The sequence below is a fragment of the Lachnellula hyalina genome (genome assembly GCF_007821495.1).
Source record: "Lachnellula hyalina strain CBS 185.66 chromosome Unknown contig00035, whole genome shotgun sequence".
Lineage (NCBI taxonomy): Eukaryota > Fungi > Ascomycota > Leotiomycetes > Helotiales > Lachnaceae > Lachnellula > Lachnellula hyalina.
This window is the reverse complement of record NW_022157149.1, coordinates 45,576-62,637: the sequence shown is the minus strand read 5'-3', so window position 1 is coordinate 62,637 and position 17,062 is coordinate 45,576. Positions and strand designations below refer to the sequence as shown.

Below are 17,062 nucleotides of genomic sequence, written 5' to 3'. Positions count from 1 at the left end.
ATTGATATCAATCAAATAATCAAATAAACCGTTAAATAGAACGAGTAAAGAGTATGACAGGACGGCCAACGTCGGGAAACGAGAGATGTGTGAGAGTATAATAGGTAAACAAAGGAGTTAGTTTCTCTTGGTATTGCCTGAGCAAGAAAGAGTGGTATTTCTTTGCTCGTCATTCCAAGAGTATAGTTCTCAGAATTGCTGGTAGCAGTACACAACCGCTACAAATGAGAAAACCCTCGAAAAAAGCTTAGTGATGAAGCTGCGCTTGCAGAACATCCCAAGACGACTCTATACCACTAGGTAAAGCCTCACCTCATCGAGTAAATGATAGACCTACTATAAGTCTATCTATGTATGACCGGAATCTCTTCGTCAACTTGCACACCGCACAAGCGAATAGACACATCAAAGACTTCAAAGGGAAAATCGAATCTTTTCTTTCTCCTTTGTTGGTCCTAGCTAGGATGCGATCCAATATCAATACTGTCTTTGCATGCAAGCAAGTAGTAAGTAAGGTGGCCAATTAAGATCAGTTCCTCCATGCACATCCAAGGATCCTCCCAGAAAAGAATCCAAATCCTACATATTCGTTGCCCATCCCATACCATTTCATTCCGCCGAAAACAAAGGGAACTAACTTGTCGCGTTACTTGCACCAAATTACTTTGCTTGCTGTGATTGATGATAAAATATAATGCTCGCCCTCGCTCGCTCAACGCTGATATGCTTCGCGCCCAGGACATTCAAGGAAATTCGTGCCATTACTCCCCCGCCCCGCCCCGCCCATACCATCAGAGTTTGAGTTCTCTCAGGATCTGATCTGCCATATTTTTGTACTGCCATGTTCCTCCTTGCAAACGCTTAAATTGGATACCATGTAGCGAGAGAAGAGGGACCTTGACGATGAAGATCTCGAATTCTAATATCATGCTCCCGCCCAGTTCGCTTTGCACGTGGGTGCTTGTTTCCCCAACGGCACGCGCGGATGAGCCTCTGTTCTGTCGTGGGACACTTTCATCGGACGCATCCGAATTAGTGTAGCTCGTGTCTCCCCGAGGCCGACCCGGAGTCCGAGGAGTGTGAGGTGATCTTTCTGCATCTCTGAAGTCTTCGCGGTCTCTATCATTGTTGTTACCACCCATGAAGCCTCCAAAGCTGATTCGTCTTTTGTGACCCGGGGTTTGGTTGCCGTGACTGCTTGGTTGGAGGTCAATGACCTTTTTAAGATCGATCGATGGTGTGTGTCGACAGCTGAATCCACCTCTGATCTCACTGAAATCAATTCCTAGCTGTCTCAGTACTCTGATAATATCTGCTCGGATTGCCGGGACAGGCTTCGTAGATGTTGTAGAGACGCTGAATAAGCCCTTGAGGAAAACTGGCTTCACATGCTCCGCATTGTCAACACGGTCTGTGGACAAGCCACTTGCATCCCCGTCCATATCAGTTTCCTCTGGGACGTTCGCTTCTCGCGCCTCTTCTCTCCGTGCTCGTCGAGCTTGAATACTCTCTCTTCGTGCATGACCAAGAGACTTTGCTCTCATCGTAGCCGCTCTTGGGTTCAAGTGAGCCTTTTGCTCTGGGTCGCGTGATCCTTTCTCATTGAGAGTCGAATGCTCTGAACCATTCGTTGGGGATGGATCCTTATATGTGACCTTTGGAGGTACTGCGTCTGAACCACCTCTTCTACCATCCTTTCTTCTGAAGTCGGCCGAGTTGACACTCGTTGATCTTCCCAGCCCATTGACATTGCGGGAGTTATCAGCGGATCCTGGTGGGGTTAGGAGGTCACTGTGCTGAGGCTGGCTGCTCCCTGATCGAAGCATCGATGATGGACCTTCACTTTCTCGGTCACGAGTTCTTCGGACACTGAAGCTCTTCCTCATACTTCCGTGCTCATGTGGTGATTGAATAGTGACCTGGGGTGGGTGTGATTTATCAAAATTGTCTTTGCGTTTCCTGGTACTGAATCGTCTTAGAATACCAGCTGCGGTGCTTTCTTTTCGATGTGGTTGTTCAGATGAAGGCTCCATGACAGCCGGTGAAGTTGGACCACTCGCACTACCCACTTTCAAGTGTTTCATAGCCTCAGCAGCGTCATCTTCGCCATGCGTTCTAGCACGTGGTCTTGAGCGTCCTCCGGTAGCCTTCTCACCCGGCATCTCATAAGTGGCAGCGTTGGTATGTGCTGCCTTTGGTGCTAGGATCTCTGGGAGTTGAAGAGGAGCTTCTCCTGGAGAACGTGGCATAGTCGTAGCTCCAGGATTTGCCGCAAGCCTGTCTCGTTCTTGTTTTTCTCTAACAAGATAATAGACCGAAACCAAGGGGTGGAAAGCGTTGACAGGATCGTTTCCAAGAGCCAACCCTTCGACGCTAGGAGTTGTGAGGGTATCACGACTACTGGAGTTTCTCCTCTTGTAAAAGTCAAATCCGAACCCTCTTTTCTTTTCGGGATCTCTTGGAGGTCCCTGATTTTCACGCTCGTGCACCGCTAATCGAACAGCTCGTTGGTAGTCTTGAGAATCAATGACTTCTGTCAATTGGCTCTGAATCAGCTCTGATGGACCGAAGTCAAAGCCCGTCATAGCTTGAATAACTGCTGGGTCAAGGGGCAGTGTAAGTGGTTCGCGTATTGGTAGGTAGTTTTCGGGTGCAGATCCGAATCCTTTCACCATCCAAGGATGGTTCATAATTTCTTGAAGGCTAGCGCGTTGTCTGGGGTCAGTGACAAGCATTCGAGCAATGAGATTCTTGCATTCTGTGGCTAGTCAGTACTAATTCAGGTAGAGTTCATGATTAACTCACCAGGGGAAAGCCAACTAGGGTAGTCTACGATGCCCTTCTTGATTTTGGCATGTAATGCGGGCATGCTCTGGTCGTCAAAAGGCACCTTACCGCATACCAGGACGTAAAGAACAATCCCAAAACTCCAAATGTCGACTTCTGGTCCGGTATACGCCTTGGCTTGCAATAACTCTGGCGCGGCAAAGTATAGACTGCCGCAAAATGTCTTCAGATGACTCCGTGGAGCAAAGAGATTGCTCAGGCCAAAATCGATGATCTTGATGTCTCCCGTCTTGCTGATCAAGATGTTCTCAATCTTCAGATCACGGTGGACAATACTGTTTCTGTGGCAGTAGTCCAAAGCGCTTGCGATCTGTCTGCTGAATTTTCTCGCTTGCTTTTCCTTCAGCCTTCCGTGAGAAATAATGTAGTCTAGCATCTGTCCTCCATTGACGTATTCGAAAAGCATGTACCAGTGATAAGTCGTGCGCACAACATCTCGCATGCCACATATGTATGGGTGGTCTAACAGAGTGACGATAGCAGCTTCTCGCGCAGTCCGGACTTCCTTCGAATGCTCGGCGCGCTCCCTATCTGCGCGGCTTTGATTGTGTCCTTCGTCGGTGATACCGCGAGGTACGATCTTGACAGCGACCTGTAAATGTTAGTTACTGTTGAGAACGAAAGATCTAAGGCAAAACTTGGACTTACCTGTTCACCCCCTTCTGGTCTACGAGCTAACTTAACCTTCCCCATACTGCCTGCACCGATTGTCTTTCCCAACACCCAATTTCCCGTCTGCGCTGGTATGATAGTCCTCGACTTTCCGGACCTCCCACCATGCTTGGAATCCTGGGCGGTCACTACGGGAGCGGGCCCTCCGCTATTTGCGACGGCTGTGGACATGTCTGCTGAATATCGGCTGGATCGATGGTGATGGCCGGACGCACTTCTGCTTGATTCGTTCCGCGATGGACGGTCTTTGCTGGAGCTTCGAGTGTGTGTTTGTGCGACGTTGGAAGCCTCATGGTTTGCATGCGGCAATGTTTCCTCAACGGCGGCGTGGCGCGAAGATGTGCGGCGGTGGGTGGAATTGGTGCGGTGAGGGCTGGGGGGAACTGCAGTGCTCCTGGTTCTTGTAGACTGAGACCTGCTTGGGGTGGAGTGGGATTGACCTCGCCTGGAACCGTTGCGCTCAACGGTCGTCGGCGATACTGAGGTTGTTGTTGCCATCTCGATCCGACGTTCGCCAGGTCAGGTAGCAATCAGCCGAAGGAACAGTAGGGCAGCAGGGTAGGGTGCGAACTGCAGACCTAGTCCAGACTCACTCAAGCGACGTCAGTCCTCACTTCTGAAACGCTGAGATGAACAAGACAAGATCGATTTACTGTAGAGTGCGATTGTTGTGTAATCGAATCCGGAGAGCAGAACAAAAGAGAGAAGAGTGGTACGTAGGTCGTTCGTAAGCAGGTGGAGGAGGAGGAGGAGGAGGTGGTGGTGGTGGTGAAAGGGGCGGGTAGAGTACCTAGGTAGGTAGCAAGCAAAAAGTTAGGTGGGCAGTTGGGCAGGTACGAGTACAGTGCAGTGTCGCCAATACCGCCCAGTCTAGTATTACGAACTCCCCAAGCCTACTCGTAAGGTCACATTCGCAACGGGTAATAGGGGAAATTTAGTCTACAGTTGGGATTACTTTTTGTATAAGAGAATCATAAACATTGAGCGCATACAGTACAGGGACAGGGCAATTGATTATCGATACTCCGTAGGCCCATTATTGTTCTTTCCTCCGCAGTTGCTCGAACTACTAAAATACTGGTACAATATCAGTCCAGGTAATTTACGTGCTCTTGACTTCTAGATGGACGCAATATTAAATCCCATACAGTCTGACTTCTTTACTCCGGCTGATATGCGACGATAAATATCAATTGGGTGCACATACCTATCTATGGAGGTACACGGATGTGATGCATGGCTGACCGAATGGCTGGGCCCGACAGTAGCTACCTATCTAGGGAACCCAAGCAATCAATCAATAATTACCCGTAAATTCCCGTAAGCAAACAAATACTTTACTGGTAATATTGATATAACACCGTAAAGTGACTTCTCACATCTGCCACGATTTTCCGGAAAAGGAGCTCCCTCCTACCTCCGTAAAGCCTTACCTATACTGTATGTAGCATGGTCTCCGTCAAGAAGGCTGTCCCCGCAAATGGCAAGGGCAAAGCGGCACCATTTACAGGTTGTGCAACATGCAAATCAACCATATAAGTCATGCCGCTTTATTCTATATCCACACTGTCCCCGGAGTGAGTCCAGCCTTGATTCCTAAAATGGAAGGAAGGCGTTAAAGCTTGGCGCCTAGGTACTCGGTACTTTACTCGTTCGTAGTGGAAACCTTGATGTCGCGCTTAGGCCACCAATGACACGTCCTTCTCCCATTTCACCTACCTCTGCACAACAAGGCTGAACCTTCATCGCAGCCTTTCCACTCGACTTCCCCCTTGGTCGAAATCGCCTCATATGACACCATCATGTCAGTTAAACGGTCCCGTGCAACTTTCGAGGCCGACCTTCAAGCACAACAATCACCTTTCGTAGCCTTCGGAACTCCCCTTCCACCTCTGGATCCGGATGTGCGAGACGATGGATCATATGTCCCCGTCTGGAAGCAGGAGGTGAGGGATGAAAGGGGACAAAAGCGTCTTCACGGAGCTTTCACTGGGGGATTCAGTGCAGGGTAAGACAATTGATTTTGCATAAGCCTGTCCATATGCTGATTATTGCTAGATATTTCAATACCGTAGGGTCCAAAGAAGGATGGACACCATCGACGTTTGTCTCGTCTCGATCCAATCGAAAGAAGGATGCGCCAAAAGCCCCCCAGCAACGGCCCGAGGACTTTATGGATGAGGAGGATATTGCAGATGCCGCCGAAGCACAACGAGTAGAAACGGCAAATGGGTTTGCAGGGCTCGGCACAACCCAAGATGATGCCGCACGGCGTGGCGCACTTATCGACTTATTTAGGACCGAGGGAGAAACTATCGGGATTAAGCTTCTCAAGAAGATGGGTTGGAAAGAGGGACAAGGTGTCGGCCCAAAGATACGGCGTAAAGCACGTCTGGATGGCGTGGAAAAAGCAGGAGAGGACAACAACACCACACATCTTTTTGCGCCGGAAAATACGCACATGATTAGCTTCGTCAAGAAGAACGATCACAAGGGTTTAGGATTTGAAGGGGAGACGAAATTGGAGCCAAGTAATGGACCTGGATCAGATACCGTCAAATCGGACGATGAGGACGATGTCTCAACAAACCTACTTGGCCCAAAGGCCGCTAATTCCAAGTTGAAGAAAAAGCAAGCTGTAAGAGGTGGGATAGGTATTGGCATTTTGAATGATACCGGGTCAGATGATGAAGATCCTTACGAAATTGGACCCCGAATATCATACAACCGAGTAATTGGAGGCGACAGGAAAAAGAAGAAGCCCGCGAATGGATCCGTAAATCCACTTCTCAAATCAAAACCTGTTTTTATATCTAAAAAGGCAGCAATGGCTAAGGCTGCCATTGGATTTCGCAAATGTCACGACGGTCGACTGCCTTTGGACGGATTTACACTGAGTAGCAGCGACGAATTCTCTTCAATAATCCAGTCTGCGGGGAAATATGCACCTCCAGAGATTCCCCAGGGCTGGAAATCTTCGAAAGAACCAAAACCTGGATCAGCCGGTGCATATCTATCAACGGCAGATGCTGCTAAAGCATCCAAGCTTGATCCGAAATCCAGAGCCGCGATACTCGGCGAAGCAGCTCTCCCAGGGAAGTCGGTGTTTGATTTTCTAAGTCCAGCAGCACGAGATAAACTTGCTTCTGCATCTGGCAAATCAAATCTTCCAGCGGCTCTGGGTGAAATACCCGCGGGTTATGCCATGACTGAAGAAGAACGACGGAAGGAATTCCTAGCCCAAATACCTAAAGTCGACAAATATACCGCAGATGCTGCTCTTAGTCGAGGCGCAAGCGGCTTTATGCCCTATAGCGAAGACGAATCGAAACGAGATCGATATCGAGCATATCTTGAGAATCAAGCTGGTATAAATCCGAATTTACCAGAAAAGGCCCCCGGTATATCGAAGAATGATTGGTTGAAGGAGCTCAACGAATTCGCCAACTGCGCGCAAATCTTCAAGCCAATGTCAGGAATGATGGCTACACGTTTCACTACATCAAATACGGCTCCAAAACTTGCATCAGATGCCCCTGATTCCACTACCTCATTGCTGAGCAAACCTGAACCCAAACCAGAAGATCCAGCACAACAAGCAGCGAAATTAGGTATGTATGGACCGATGACTAGAAGCTCTACAGACTGGTACCCTACAAGACTTCTCTGCAAGCGGTTCAATGTTAAGCCTCCTGCTCACGTGCAACCGGGTTCTACTGAACATGCCGACGAGGGAGCTGCACCTCGGAACACCGCTCCGGATCTTGTTTCTCGTAACGCAATTGATGAGATGATGAGGAATCAGAATTGGGATACTGGTACGAGGAGCAGCCAACCTACGGAAACAGAACCAGTGATCAATGAAGTACCAAAAGAAGTGGCCATCGATGTGGAAAGAAATGAAGCCTTAGAAGGACAAAAGGCGGGAGAGGCAGTATTCAAAGCCATTTTTGGAGATGATAGCGATGATGATGAATAGTAACACGAGTTTTCACTCAGATATTCGAGCACCAGCATTAGTCACGTGTGCGAGTTCTCCCACTTTTGAGTCGAACATTGATAAGCCATCCCAACTTGGCCGACGCCTCTTCACCATTACCACGGCTCGCACGGGTAGCTATTACCCAATAGCTGTCAAGGTGCTAGGTGGGTAGAGACCCATCTACGGCAAGCTCATCCCGCTCGATTAACATGTATAGCGGAACCACCACAGGGACTTCCGACAGTTGGGTGGGGAAGACGACTGATTACATCTTATCGCTAGTGATGTTCGCCATACATGCATATGCGATATAAAACTTTCTTTATCCCAGAGTTGGGTCACCATGCACTTCTTTTTGTCTTGTATTCCTTAACTCTCAGGCAATGTCTTTCTCAAGCATATTCCGGTGTCTACTTTGCAACATCCCAAAGAAAGAATCCAGGAGGGAGAAAGTACTAGTCTCTCCCGGACAATATGAAATTGAAGGAAAGAATCCGGGAGATTCCACAGATTCGCAAGAGTCAATAGACTGGACATCACAGTTCACAAGTCCAGATGAAAGCAATATCACAACAGGGGAAAACATCGCGGAGATACCTATTCAGAAGTCAAACCGAGCATTAATAGTAGCAGCAAAAGGCGCATACGGCTTCGCAGACCTTCCCTTCCCAACCTTATCCCACGAAAACGAAATCGTCATCTCAAACCGCGCAACAGGTCTCAATCCAATCGACTACAAATCAGTAGACTACAATTTCTGCCTCCCAGAGTTCCCATGGATAACTGGGCGAGAAATGGCTGGCGTAGTGGAAATGGTTGGGGCTGGCGTGAGGGATGTTAAAGTCGGGGATTATGTTTGGACTAGTATGTACCCTCCTCCCTTTCTTTACCCTTTATAAGAGTTTTGAAATAGAAACGTTGACATGAAACAGGCACATATTACCGCGACCGCCGCGCCGGCTGTTTTCAACAATATATCACCGTACCCGCGCACACAGTCCTCCCCCTCCCGCCATCTACCAGCTTCACATCAGCCGCGTCCCTCGGCGTCGCTGGTCTCACGGCTGCAATGACGCTTTGGCATTGGCTCGATGTGCCTTTCCCTCCTCCCTCCGCAAATCCACCTCCACCCGCAGACTCTGAGAACCAAGAGCTAGAACAAGAATTCCTCCTCATCTGGGGCGGCGGCACAGTAACAGGCCAATACGCCCTCCAACTCGCCGCCCTCTCCCACCTACGCGTCATAGCCATAACATCCTCTCACACCGCGCCCCTCGCCCGTTCCCTCGGCGCCACCGTCATCGAGCGCGACAACAAGTCCAACACGCAAATCATCTCAGAAATCAAAAGTATAGCAGGCGACAACATCACCCGCGCTATCGACCTCGTCGGCCCGAAAACCGCGACTGCCTGTTTACAAGTCCTCAGTAAGAAACGGGCGTCTAAGTTTGCACCGCTTGCGATGATGGGATCCGAGGAAGAGGTACCGGGGAACGTGCACGTGGTTACGGTGGAGATGAAGCGTTTTGTACTGGACGAGACGAATAGGGCGTATGCGCTGGAGTTGAACAGACTTGTGGGAGAGGGTAGGGTGCAGGTACCTGGTATTGAAGCTGTACATGGGGGTTTGGAAAATGTGGTGCTGGGTCTGGATCGTTTGAAGAAAGGGGAGATGGGTGGGAGGAAGATGGTTGTTGTTTTTTGAGATGATTGGTTTGCTGCATTGCGGATTACTTGGGGTGAGGTTTAGCATGGCATTTTTGAGGCGTTTGGGATGGAGGCATATAATAGATCGGAGGGAGCATTTTTAGGGAAGGGGGCAGGAACGGATAAAATGAGCATATGAACTTTTAGGGGATGGATCTGGATATCTCAATAATATAATATGCCTTATCCTACATAAACCTTCGCATTGACGTATTCTGCAAGTACAGCATCTCTCGTTTACGACGCCATCTCGTCTTTGATGTTCATTCGGCCCCTTACTGTAGTTCTACCGAGATCTAGACTGCAGCCCCATCGGATCTCCGAAACCCCTACTATACACTAGCATTCATGTCTCACCAAACCCAACCCAACCCCAATATTCAACAAGTGGCAATACGCACCCACCTGTGGAATTTCCGCATTGTTTCTGATGGTACCGATTTCCTTTTCCAGAGAATGGGAGTCCAACCGGCTAAGCTAGTGTTTCTTCTCCTCGCACTCGCGTATCTCCTGCATGCGCCAAAGGGGCTAAAAATATATACGTGGTACTAGGTGGAGTCAACTACATCCTAGCATAAAATCTTGCTTGCTATTTGACCCCTCAACACCTTCTTATTTTTTCCTGGTGAGGGAAACTGGAACTCTTGGAAGCCAGACAAACTTATGGGCTGTGCTGATGATAGTGTACTGTTAATTCTATATCCCTGTTTGAAGACGGGCAGTCAGCTCCCTTAGTGCTTTGCGATACCTTTCATCTTGGTTATTATCTCGAGACTAGATATAGTGGTGGATTTGAAAATAGAGTGAATTATGAGTTGACTGCAATGAGAACTTGACAGCAGATTGTTTCGAAACGCATATTGTAAGTGTTGTAACATGGAGTATATCGCATCCCCAAGACATAGCGGTGTGTCGTATGGTTCACGTAGGCATTATCGTATTAAGTGTGGTCAAACAAGGCTGTTTAAAGGAAAGGCGTCTATTCTTGTTATCTGTTGGATGCCTTCGATGGAAGGACTTATATAGAGGCAGAAGCCTCCTTCTATGCTGACTGATCTTCCCTATTTCATATGAAATACGTCTTAAGATGAAGAGAATTCGAGATGTTATGAAGTACTACAAGTGCGTTATGGAATTCAGATTTTAAATACCATATGCAATTCGATGTTTGAACCTCCCACCAGCTCGGCAGTTGGTATATTTCCGTCACCTTCCGTTCTCAATCATGCAAGACCTACTAATCTAACCATCGATTATATAAATACTCGGAGAGAGTTCGCCAATTTGGAAATGAATAAAGAAGGACAGCTTGATTCACTGACTATGGCTTTGGTTATAGATGAGGTTATGGGCTAGAGGGGTGTATAAAAGGACATCTTTCACTAGAGGGTGAGAGAGTGCTAGGACTAGAGCCGCATATCATTCGTCGATATGTCGGAAAATAAGTAGATTGTCTTTAAAATCGTCTACAAGAATACAAACAAACATCCAAGTCATAACATCGCAAGTCATAGAAATATACATAGCTGAGTTTTTAGTAGTGAAACCACCCAAGGTATGAAAGAAATGACAGCACTTCTATACCTGACAGCAGAATGAACGTCTTAGCTGTGCAGGTATTAATTGCAAGCGTTATAGCTAGATTCTTGGAGGACGCGTGCCAAAGAGGAACAAATTAAGTGAATGGATAGATATAGGAGCGCAGATCCACAATAAGCAGTTGCAGCAGCATTGATATCTCCAACTAGCGAGCGTCTTGCTATATTGGCCTATTTCGTCTGTGATTGCACTTGCGGTTTTACACACACTTGATTGCGTTTAGAGATCGATCGATCGATCGATGAAAACAAACAAGGTCTCGAGACTCTTTATCCCAAGCCCGCATTCCTCAAAAAGAAACCAAGTAAAAAAATTGCAAAACCTTGAGATCAACCATGGTTGACCACAGGAGAACCCCTAGCAAGCCTGCATTAAAGGGGTTTTACAATTCCTACTTGCCCAACACAATTTGTTCTAACCCACTTGGCCAAGTGGGCGCCTTTTGTGTTTGACGACAGATTTTGTCTTAAATTGCTATTTGACTGATTCACTTGTTGCAGTTGGGTTTGTTGGCTTCGAGAAGTGGAACATTTTTGTGCTTTTAGTATGAATTTCCCATTCTCTAGAGTATTGCTAGTCGGAATTACCTTTAAAAACTTCCTTGAGCAGTTTATCTTCCTTGACCTCCATCCGGTCGCCGGGCTATTGGTACAATGACATATATAAGGCTGCTTGTTTCTTGTTTTGATGTCGAGTTTTCAGGCATTCCTTTCTAAGACCAATTCATCAGACTGTTCTGCTTAAGCGATTGGATTTTCTTGATAACTGAAACTCCTTGTTGATAGTGATATGTTTATCTCTATATTCAATTGAGCAATCTCATTATGACCTTTGCAGCTTTGCTTTGTAAGTATAGGGAAATAGCAATGCCCTGCTCTTTATTATATTCACGTGTCAAGTCCGGATCCGGCGATAAGAGAGGAACTGGTTAGTAAGACCAATATACTAATGCATTCTGCTTCTTGCAAAGAAATTTATACCCTATCCTATGTGGACATAGGCAAGGATTCAGTTAAGCGAGAAGCATGACTAGAGAAAGGGGGTCTCTGATTACTTGACAACAACTCTTCAAGTCCAAATAACACCAGATTCGCAACATGCAACCAATCGCCAGTCACTTGAGAATGATAACCTTTTTGTGGACTGGCGAATCCAACCCCTTAAAGACGAACGATACGTCACTCACTCAACGCAATACACCCTGGGCTTTCCTTTGTTTGAACATTGCCTCTATGCTCTAGTATATGAGAAACTTTTTATACCAGAAACAAACAGTGCACAACAAAAGTTCGAAACCGAGCAGCCCTCGCATATATTAAACCACGTATATTAGAACCTCGTTATCATCTTAGAGACTTCCATGACATCGCAAACAATATTTCAAAACTCAGCGGTGGACTCTAGCATTCAAGCACATAGCGCTGGGCTTCTGGATATTTCAAGGGACAACAAGCTTTGTGTCCATATCTTTGATCAGTTATTTTTGGACCGAAAGTGGAAGGACTTGAAGGTGGCAATGTGACAGTAAGACGTCCAACTGAGAATCTGAGATGCAAAGCCAATGTTGTGGTGTTGTGGGAAAATTGAAGACACATGACTGGACCTCACCTGATTTTATATCTCGAACACAACTCGGGATGTAGGATCTTTTTAACTTGATTCATAGTGACGTGTGCTAGATGATACCGTCCAGAGTAGCCGTATGCATAACTAGCGTTAAAACTTAAAGTTTCAAGACGTTGAAAACTTTGAAAATCGAAATATCAATTCCATCAAATAGGACTAGCCAGGAAACTCTCAAATGGTTTTAGACCGGTCGGCCATTCTTCTATTTACGCCTTCAAAGCTACTGTGTGTTTCGGTTACTTGGCAATATTGCCGAGATTTATGTTAACTCGGGCCGGACGACAAAACGAGGTTTAGATAGATATCCAATTTGAAAAGTTGATGGAAGACAGCTTAGAGGAACGAATGAGATGAATCCTATTTTATAAATAATTTCCATCTCCTGTATTTTTTGATGCCGTGGAAGACATTTCCGCTTGAAGTTGTTAATCGAGACAAGTGTGGAGCTCCACCCCCATTCTTCAACGTCGAGCTAATTCCAGCACAGTTATCCCGGATCAAGTCATAATGTCCCGTGCTCTTAGCTTAAAATATCCGATCTATAAGAAAACCTCTGTTGTAGAATTTTGCCCAACAGAATAATAAATCATTTTTAATCAATACAATGGCAGAAATTCAAGTCGGCTGGATCGGACTCGGTTCCATGGGTGTTGGCATGGCCAAGAACCTTCAAAAATATCTTACTTCCATCTCAGCACCTGCTCTGATATACACGAACCGAACGCTGTCACGAGGAGAGCCTGTGAAAGAGTTGGGAGGCATCCCCGTTGAGACTGTGACTGAAGTTGCCAAGAAGAGTAGCATAATCTTCTCTTGTGTAAGTGAAACCCTTTTCTAGGAATAGGAAATCTACTGATCCGGAAATCAGGTGAGCAATGATGCCGTTCTAGAAGCAACAGCAAAGGAAATTATTGCCTCGGGGGATATCAAAGGAAAGATCTACGTAGACTGCTCGACCGTGCATCCAGACACCTCTGTCAAGATTGCGAAGCTCATCTCAGACGCAGGAGGAGAATTTGTAGCTGGTAAGTTACCTTTCTCTTTCATCACTCACCTGCTAACATTCCCAAAGCACCCGTCTTTGGAGCCTCGCCTATGGCTGAAGCAGGAAAGCTCATTTTCGTCACGGCCGGTCCCGCATCAGCTCAGGAGAAGATTGCTCCATACCTGAAGGATGTCATGGGTCGCTCCGTGATAGCTATGGGCACCGACGTCTCCAAATCTAGTATGCTTAAGATCGCAGGCAACATCTGCGTCGTCTCCTTCATGGAGGTGATCTCGGAGGCTCACGTGTTTGCCGAGAAGACTGGTCTGGGATCCGAAATTATGGAAAGCATGATTGGCAATATGTTTGGACCGGTCCTAGAGAGCTATAGCAAGAGACTGACGACGGGAGCATATGCGCCGGCTCCGGATGGAAAGGCTGGCTTTGACGTTGAGCTTTCGATGAAGGATGCTAGACACGCGTTGAATTGCGCGAAAACTGCAGGAATGAGGTTGCAGGTTTCGGAGGTGGCGTTGGAGAATATGGGGAAAGCGGCTGAGTTTGGGAAGAAGCTGGGAGGGAGGCCGTTGGATAGCAGTTCGATGTATGGGACTATTAGACAAGATGCTGGACTGGATTTCTACACTGATCTGTGCAAAGAAAGGGATAGTAAGAAATAGATAAATAGAATTGTATACCCTTTGTAAAGAAGAAAGTGCGACGATGTCTGACAGTGAAAAGTGTGATGTGATGTGTCTGCAGTTGAGCCGCTTGACTTGTCCTCTCACTCATCGATTGGGCTGTGCGATTTGAATTGAAGTGATACAGGTATGGGTGAAGGAATATAGCAGACGTTAATGCGATGTTTTTTCGATTCGGAAGAGTAAAAACCGCATAATCTTCTGGAAATAATCGGCGGTTCCCCCCTAGCTTCTCGCACATCCCACCTCCAGCTAGGGGGCGTTTTTAGTCGGGCACGGCCACGGCCTTCTTTTGTACTGCGACTAATTAAATGTGCCCCCTAGCTGGGGCTTGAGGGTGAGGACCGCGTCGCCCACTCTTCTTCTACATGACAATGACCGCGCCGGTCGTCGTATTGATACCTACCGATAGATTTACGAGTAGAGCTCCAGCATTTGGACTGGACCCGCACATGAATCGTAACGTTCCAACGATACCTTGGACGATTTCAACCCCGCTGGAACCCTGACGTGTCGAAAGGATAGACATACCTGCAGCAAAGGCGGGGAATTATATCGTGTTACAATATGTTTAACGAGGACGGTCCACCCGTATCTTTGCGAACAACGTAGCATTAGATTCTAATAAGTATCAGGATATCATGGCTATCAAATTCCAAAATATTGGAGATTTTCCTTCAGACCAGTCGTCAACTAGGCCTCTCAGATAATCCCACAAGCATTCCTAGATCTCCTCTTTCTTACCGTTAGACCAAGTTCTAACGCCTAGCTATCATGGTCGCTCAATTCTTGAAGTATTTGTCGGTATTGGCGGTGGCAGTAACACCTTCATTCTCCGTGCTTCAGCCAACCCCACCTATGGGCAAGAAACCCTCCCCATATTTGGAGATCATACTAACAGTTTGATAGGGTTCAACAACTGGTCTGCTTTCATGTGCGGCCTGAATGAATCAATCTTCATCGACACTGCCCATTCAATGGTTGAGAATGGATTACTTGCTGCTGGGTACAATCATATCAATATCGATGACTGCTGGAGTAACTTCGATCGAGCTGCCAACGGGTCAATGGTTTGGAATTCAGAGAAATTCCCGAATGGCCTTCCTTGGCTGACAAGCTATTTGAAGAGCCTCGGTTTCACATCTGGAATATACACAGATGCGGGAAACAAAAGTTGTGGTGGCTATCCCGGGGCTTATGGCTACGAGGAATTGGATGCGAGTACTTTTGCTTCTTGGGGGTTTGAATACCTCAAACTGGATGGGTGTAATATGCCAACCGGGACGGAAGCAGAATACAAAGAGGTTTACGGTCGTTGGCACAGTATTTTGAGCAAAATGACCAAGCCCATGGTGTTTTCCGAATCCGCACCAGCATACTTTGCTGAAGCCAGCAATTTGACAGATTGGTACAGTGTCATGGGATGGGTTCCCGAATATGGGCAGTTAGCAAGACATTCGCGAGATACATTGGTCTTCAATTCTACATTGTACTGGCCCAATATAACTGGATGGGACAGCATAATGTTCAATTATGGTCAAGAAGTCCGCTTGGCCAGATATCAGAAGCCTGGATACTACAACGATCCAGTAAGTACTAAGGTTTCTATAAGATTATGGCCCCTCTAGGTGTACTCTGAAGTTGGGAATCCGCCTTTTCTTTCTCAGAAAAAATGCCCAAAACCGCAATTTTCTACAATATTATATTCTGGCTCTGATTCTTCTTGCTAGGACTTTCTTGATGTTGACCATTTCGACCTCACTTTGGACGAAAAACGGTCTCATTTTGCGATTTGGTCGAGTCTTTCTGCACCACTTATTATCAGTGCATGGATCCCGGGATTCAGCGCTGAAGAGATCGAATATCTCACAAATAAGGACCTGATTGCAGCTAATCAGGACCCTCTTGCATTACAGAGCACTCTGGTGAGCCAGGACGGGACATGGGACATGTTGACGAAGGATCTTGCCAATGGAGATCGACTGCTCACGGTCATTAATCGAGGCGAAACTACTGCCAGCCAAAGCTTTTCTTTCGACAAGATTGGAATTCCCACCATTTCGGCCGCTTTTGTCAAAGATCTCTGGACGGGAGTATCGGCTTTTGAAAGGAAGCATGTCACTGCAAATAATGTACCTTCTCATGGCACCGCAGTTTTCAGGATTTCTGCAGAGCGTGGATCTTGTGACAGCATTCCAACAGGGATGATTTTCAATACTTATTCCCTGACCACGCTTACAGCTTCCAAAGGGGGTCTTAGCTGGGCAAATGCTACGGCCGACGACGGGCAAACGTGGCAAACTGGACCGGACAATACCCTCAAACCCCTCTCCGACACAAACAAGTGCCTTGAAGATTCGGGCCACGGAAGAGTAGATCTAGCGTCATGCAATGGGAGAAGAAGCCAGAAATGGGATTACCTGTATTCTGGCAATGTAAAGAGTCGAAGCTCGAATGACTGTCTCACTGAGACAGATGATGAGGAGGTGGTGACGTCCCAGTGTCTTTACGAAGCAAATAGTCAGGTGTTGGGTCTGCCAAGTGGTATTACAATCAATGGGAACTAAGCACAAGTTATAGGGGTACACCTTTTACATGAAATAAACTACCTACAAAAGCTTTACCATTCTTGCTTACCCCAACAGTGACATTGTGATAGAAGCAAGTGTATTGACCTTTCAAGGAGCACGTGATAGGTGATTCGGAACAAAGATCGCCCCTCCCTTCCCCACTTCTGAGATGCAATATTAGAACCCACATGGCACCACTTGCTAGCCAGCCATAGTGGCGCCTTGGCAATACTGACTGGTATTCAATACCGCGTATGCCTGCTACGTTACATTACTACCGTACCATCTTAACAAATTCACCCTAAAGCTCTTCTTTGGCAACATTGCTTTGACATCCGGTCACCTGACTTCTTACAATATACCCCTCAAAGAG

General features: G+C 46.9%; 5 protein-coding genes across 5 annotated transcripts; 4 read left to right on the top strand and 1 right to left on the bottom strand.

The window, feature by feature from the left end:
- Positions 1 to 791: 791 nt before the first annotated feature.
- On the bottom strand, positions 792 to 4,017 carry kin1 (Protein kinase; the record flags this gene model as incomplete). Its single annotated transcript, XM_031148291.1, has 3 exons — positions 792 to 2,758; positions 2,806 to 3,439; positions 3,496 to 4,017. The coding sequence occupies 3 exons, from the start codon at positions 4,015 to 4,017 to the stop codon at positions 792 to 794; spliced, it is 3,123 nt and encodes a 1,040-aa protein (XP_031006994.1).
- A 1,304-nt stretch (positions 4,018 to 5,321) lies between these two features.
- GPATCH1 (G patch domain-containing protein) lies at positions 5,322 to 7,498 on the top strand (the record flags this gene model as incomplete). Its single annotated transcript, XM_031148290.1, has 2 exons — positions 5,322 to 5,527; positions 5,578 to 7,498. 2 exons carry the CDS (start codon positions 5,322 to 5,324, stop codon positions 7,496 to 7,498), a joined length of 2,127 nt encoding a protein of 708 aa, XP_031006995.1.
- Positions 7,499 to 7,884: 386 nt separating this feature from the next.
- Positions 7,885 to 9,206, top strand: azaJ_0 (Dehydrogenase; the record flags this gene model as incomplete). The annotated part of the gene is made up of 2 exons (XM_031148289.1): positions 7,885 to 8,365; positions 8,434 to 9,206. The coding sequence occupies 2 exons, from the start codon at positions 7,885 to 7,887 to the stop codon at positions 9,204 to 9,206; spliced, it is 1,254 nt and encodes a 417-aa protein (XP_031007002.1).
- Positions 9,207 to 13,010: 3,804 nt separating this feature from the next.
- Positions 13,011 to 14,098, top strand: GLYR1 (Glyoxylate/succinic semialdehyde reductase; the record flags this gene model as incomplete). Its single annotated transcript, XM_031148288.1, has 3 exons — positions 13,011 to 13,250; positions 13,302 to 13,458; positions 13,506 to 14,098. Coding segments are annotated over 3 exons (990 nt in total), but the record flags the coding sequence as incomplete, so codon positions are not given.
- A 588-nt stretch (positions 14,099 to 14,686) lies between these two features.
- Positions 14,687 to 16,686, top strand: aglA (Alpha-galactosidase A; the record flags this gene model as incomplete). Its single annotated transcript, XM_031148287.1, has 3 exons — positions 14,687 to 14,710; positions 14,848 to 15,708; positions 15,850 to 16,686. 3 exons carry the CDS (start codon positions 14,687 to 14,689, stop codon positions 16,684 to 16,686), a joined length of 1,722 nt encoding a protein of 573 aa, XP_031007000.1.
- Between the last annotated feature and the right edge of the window lie 376 nt (positions 16,687 to 17,062).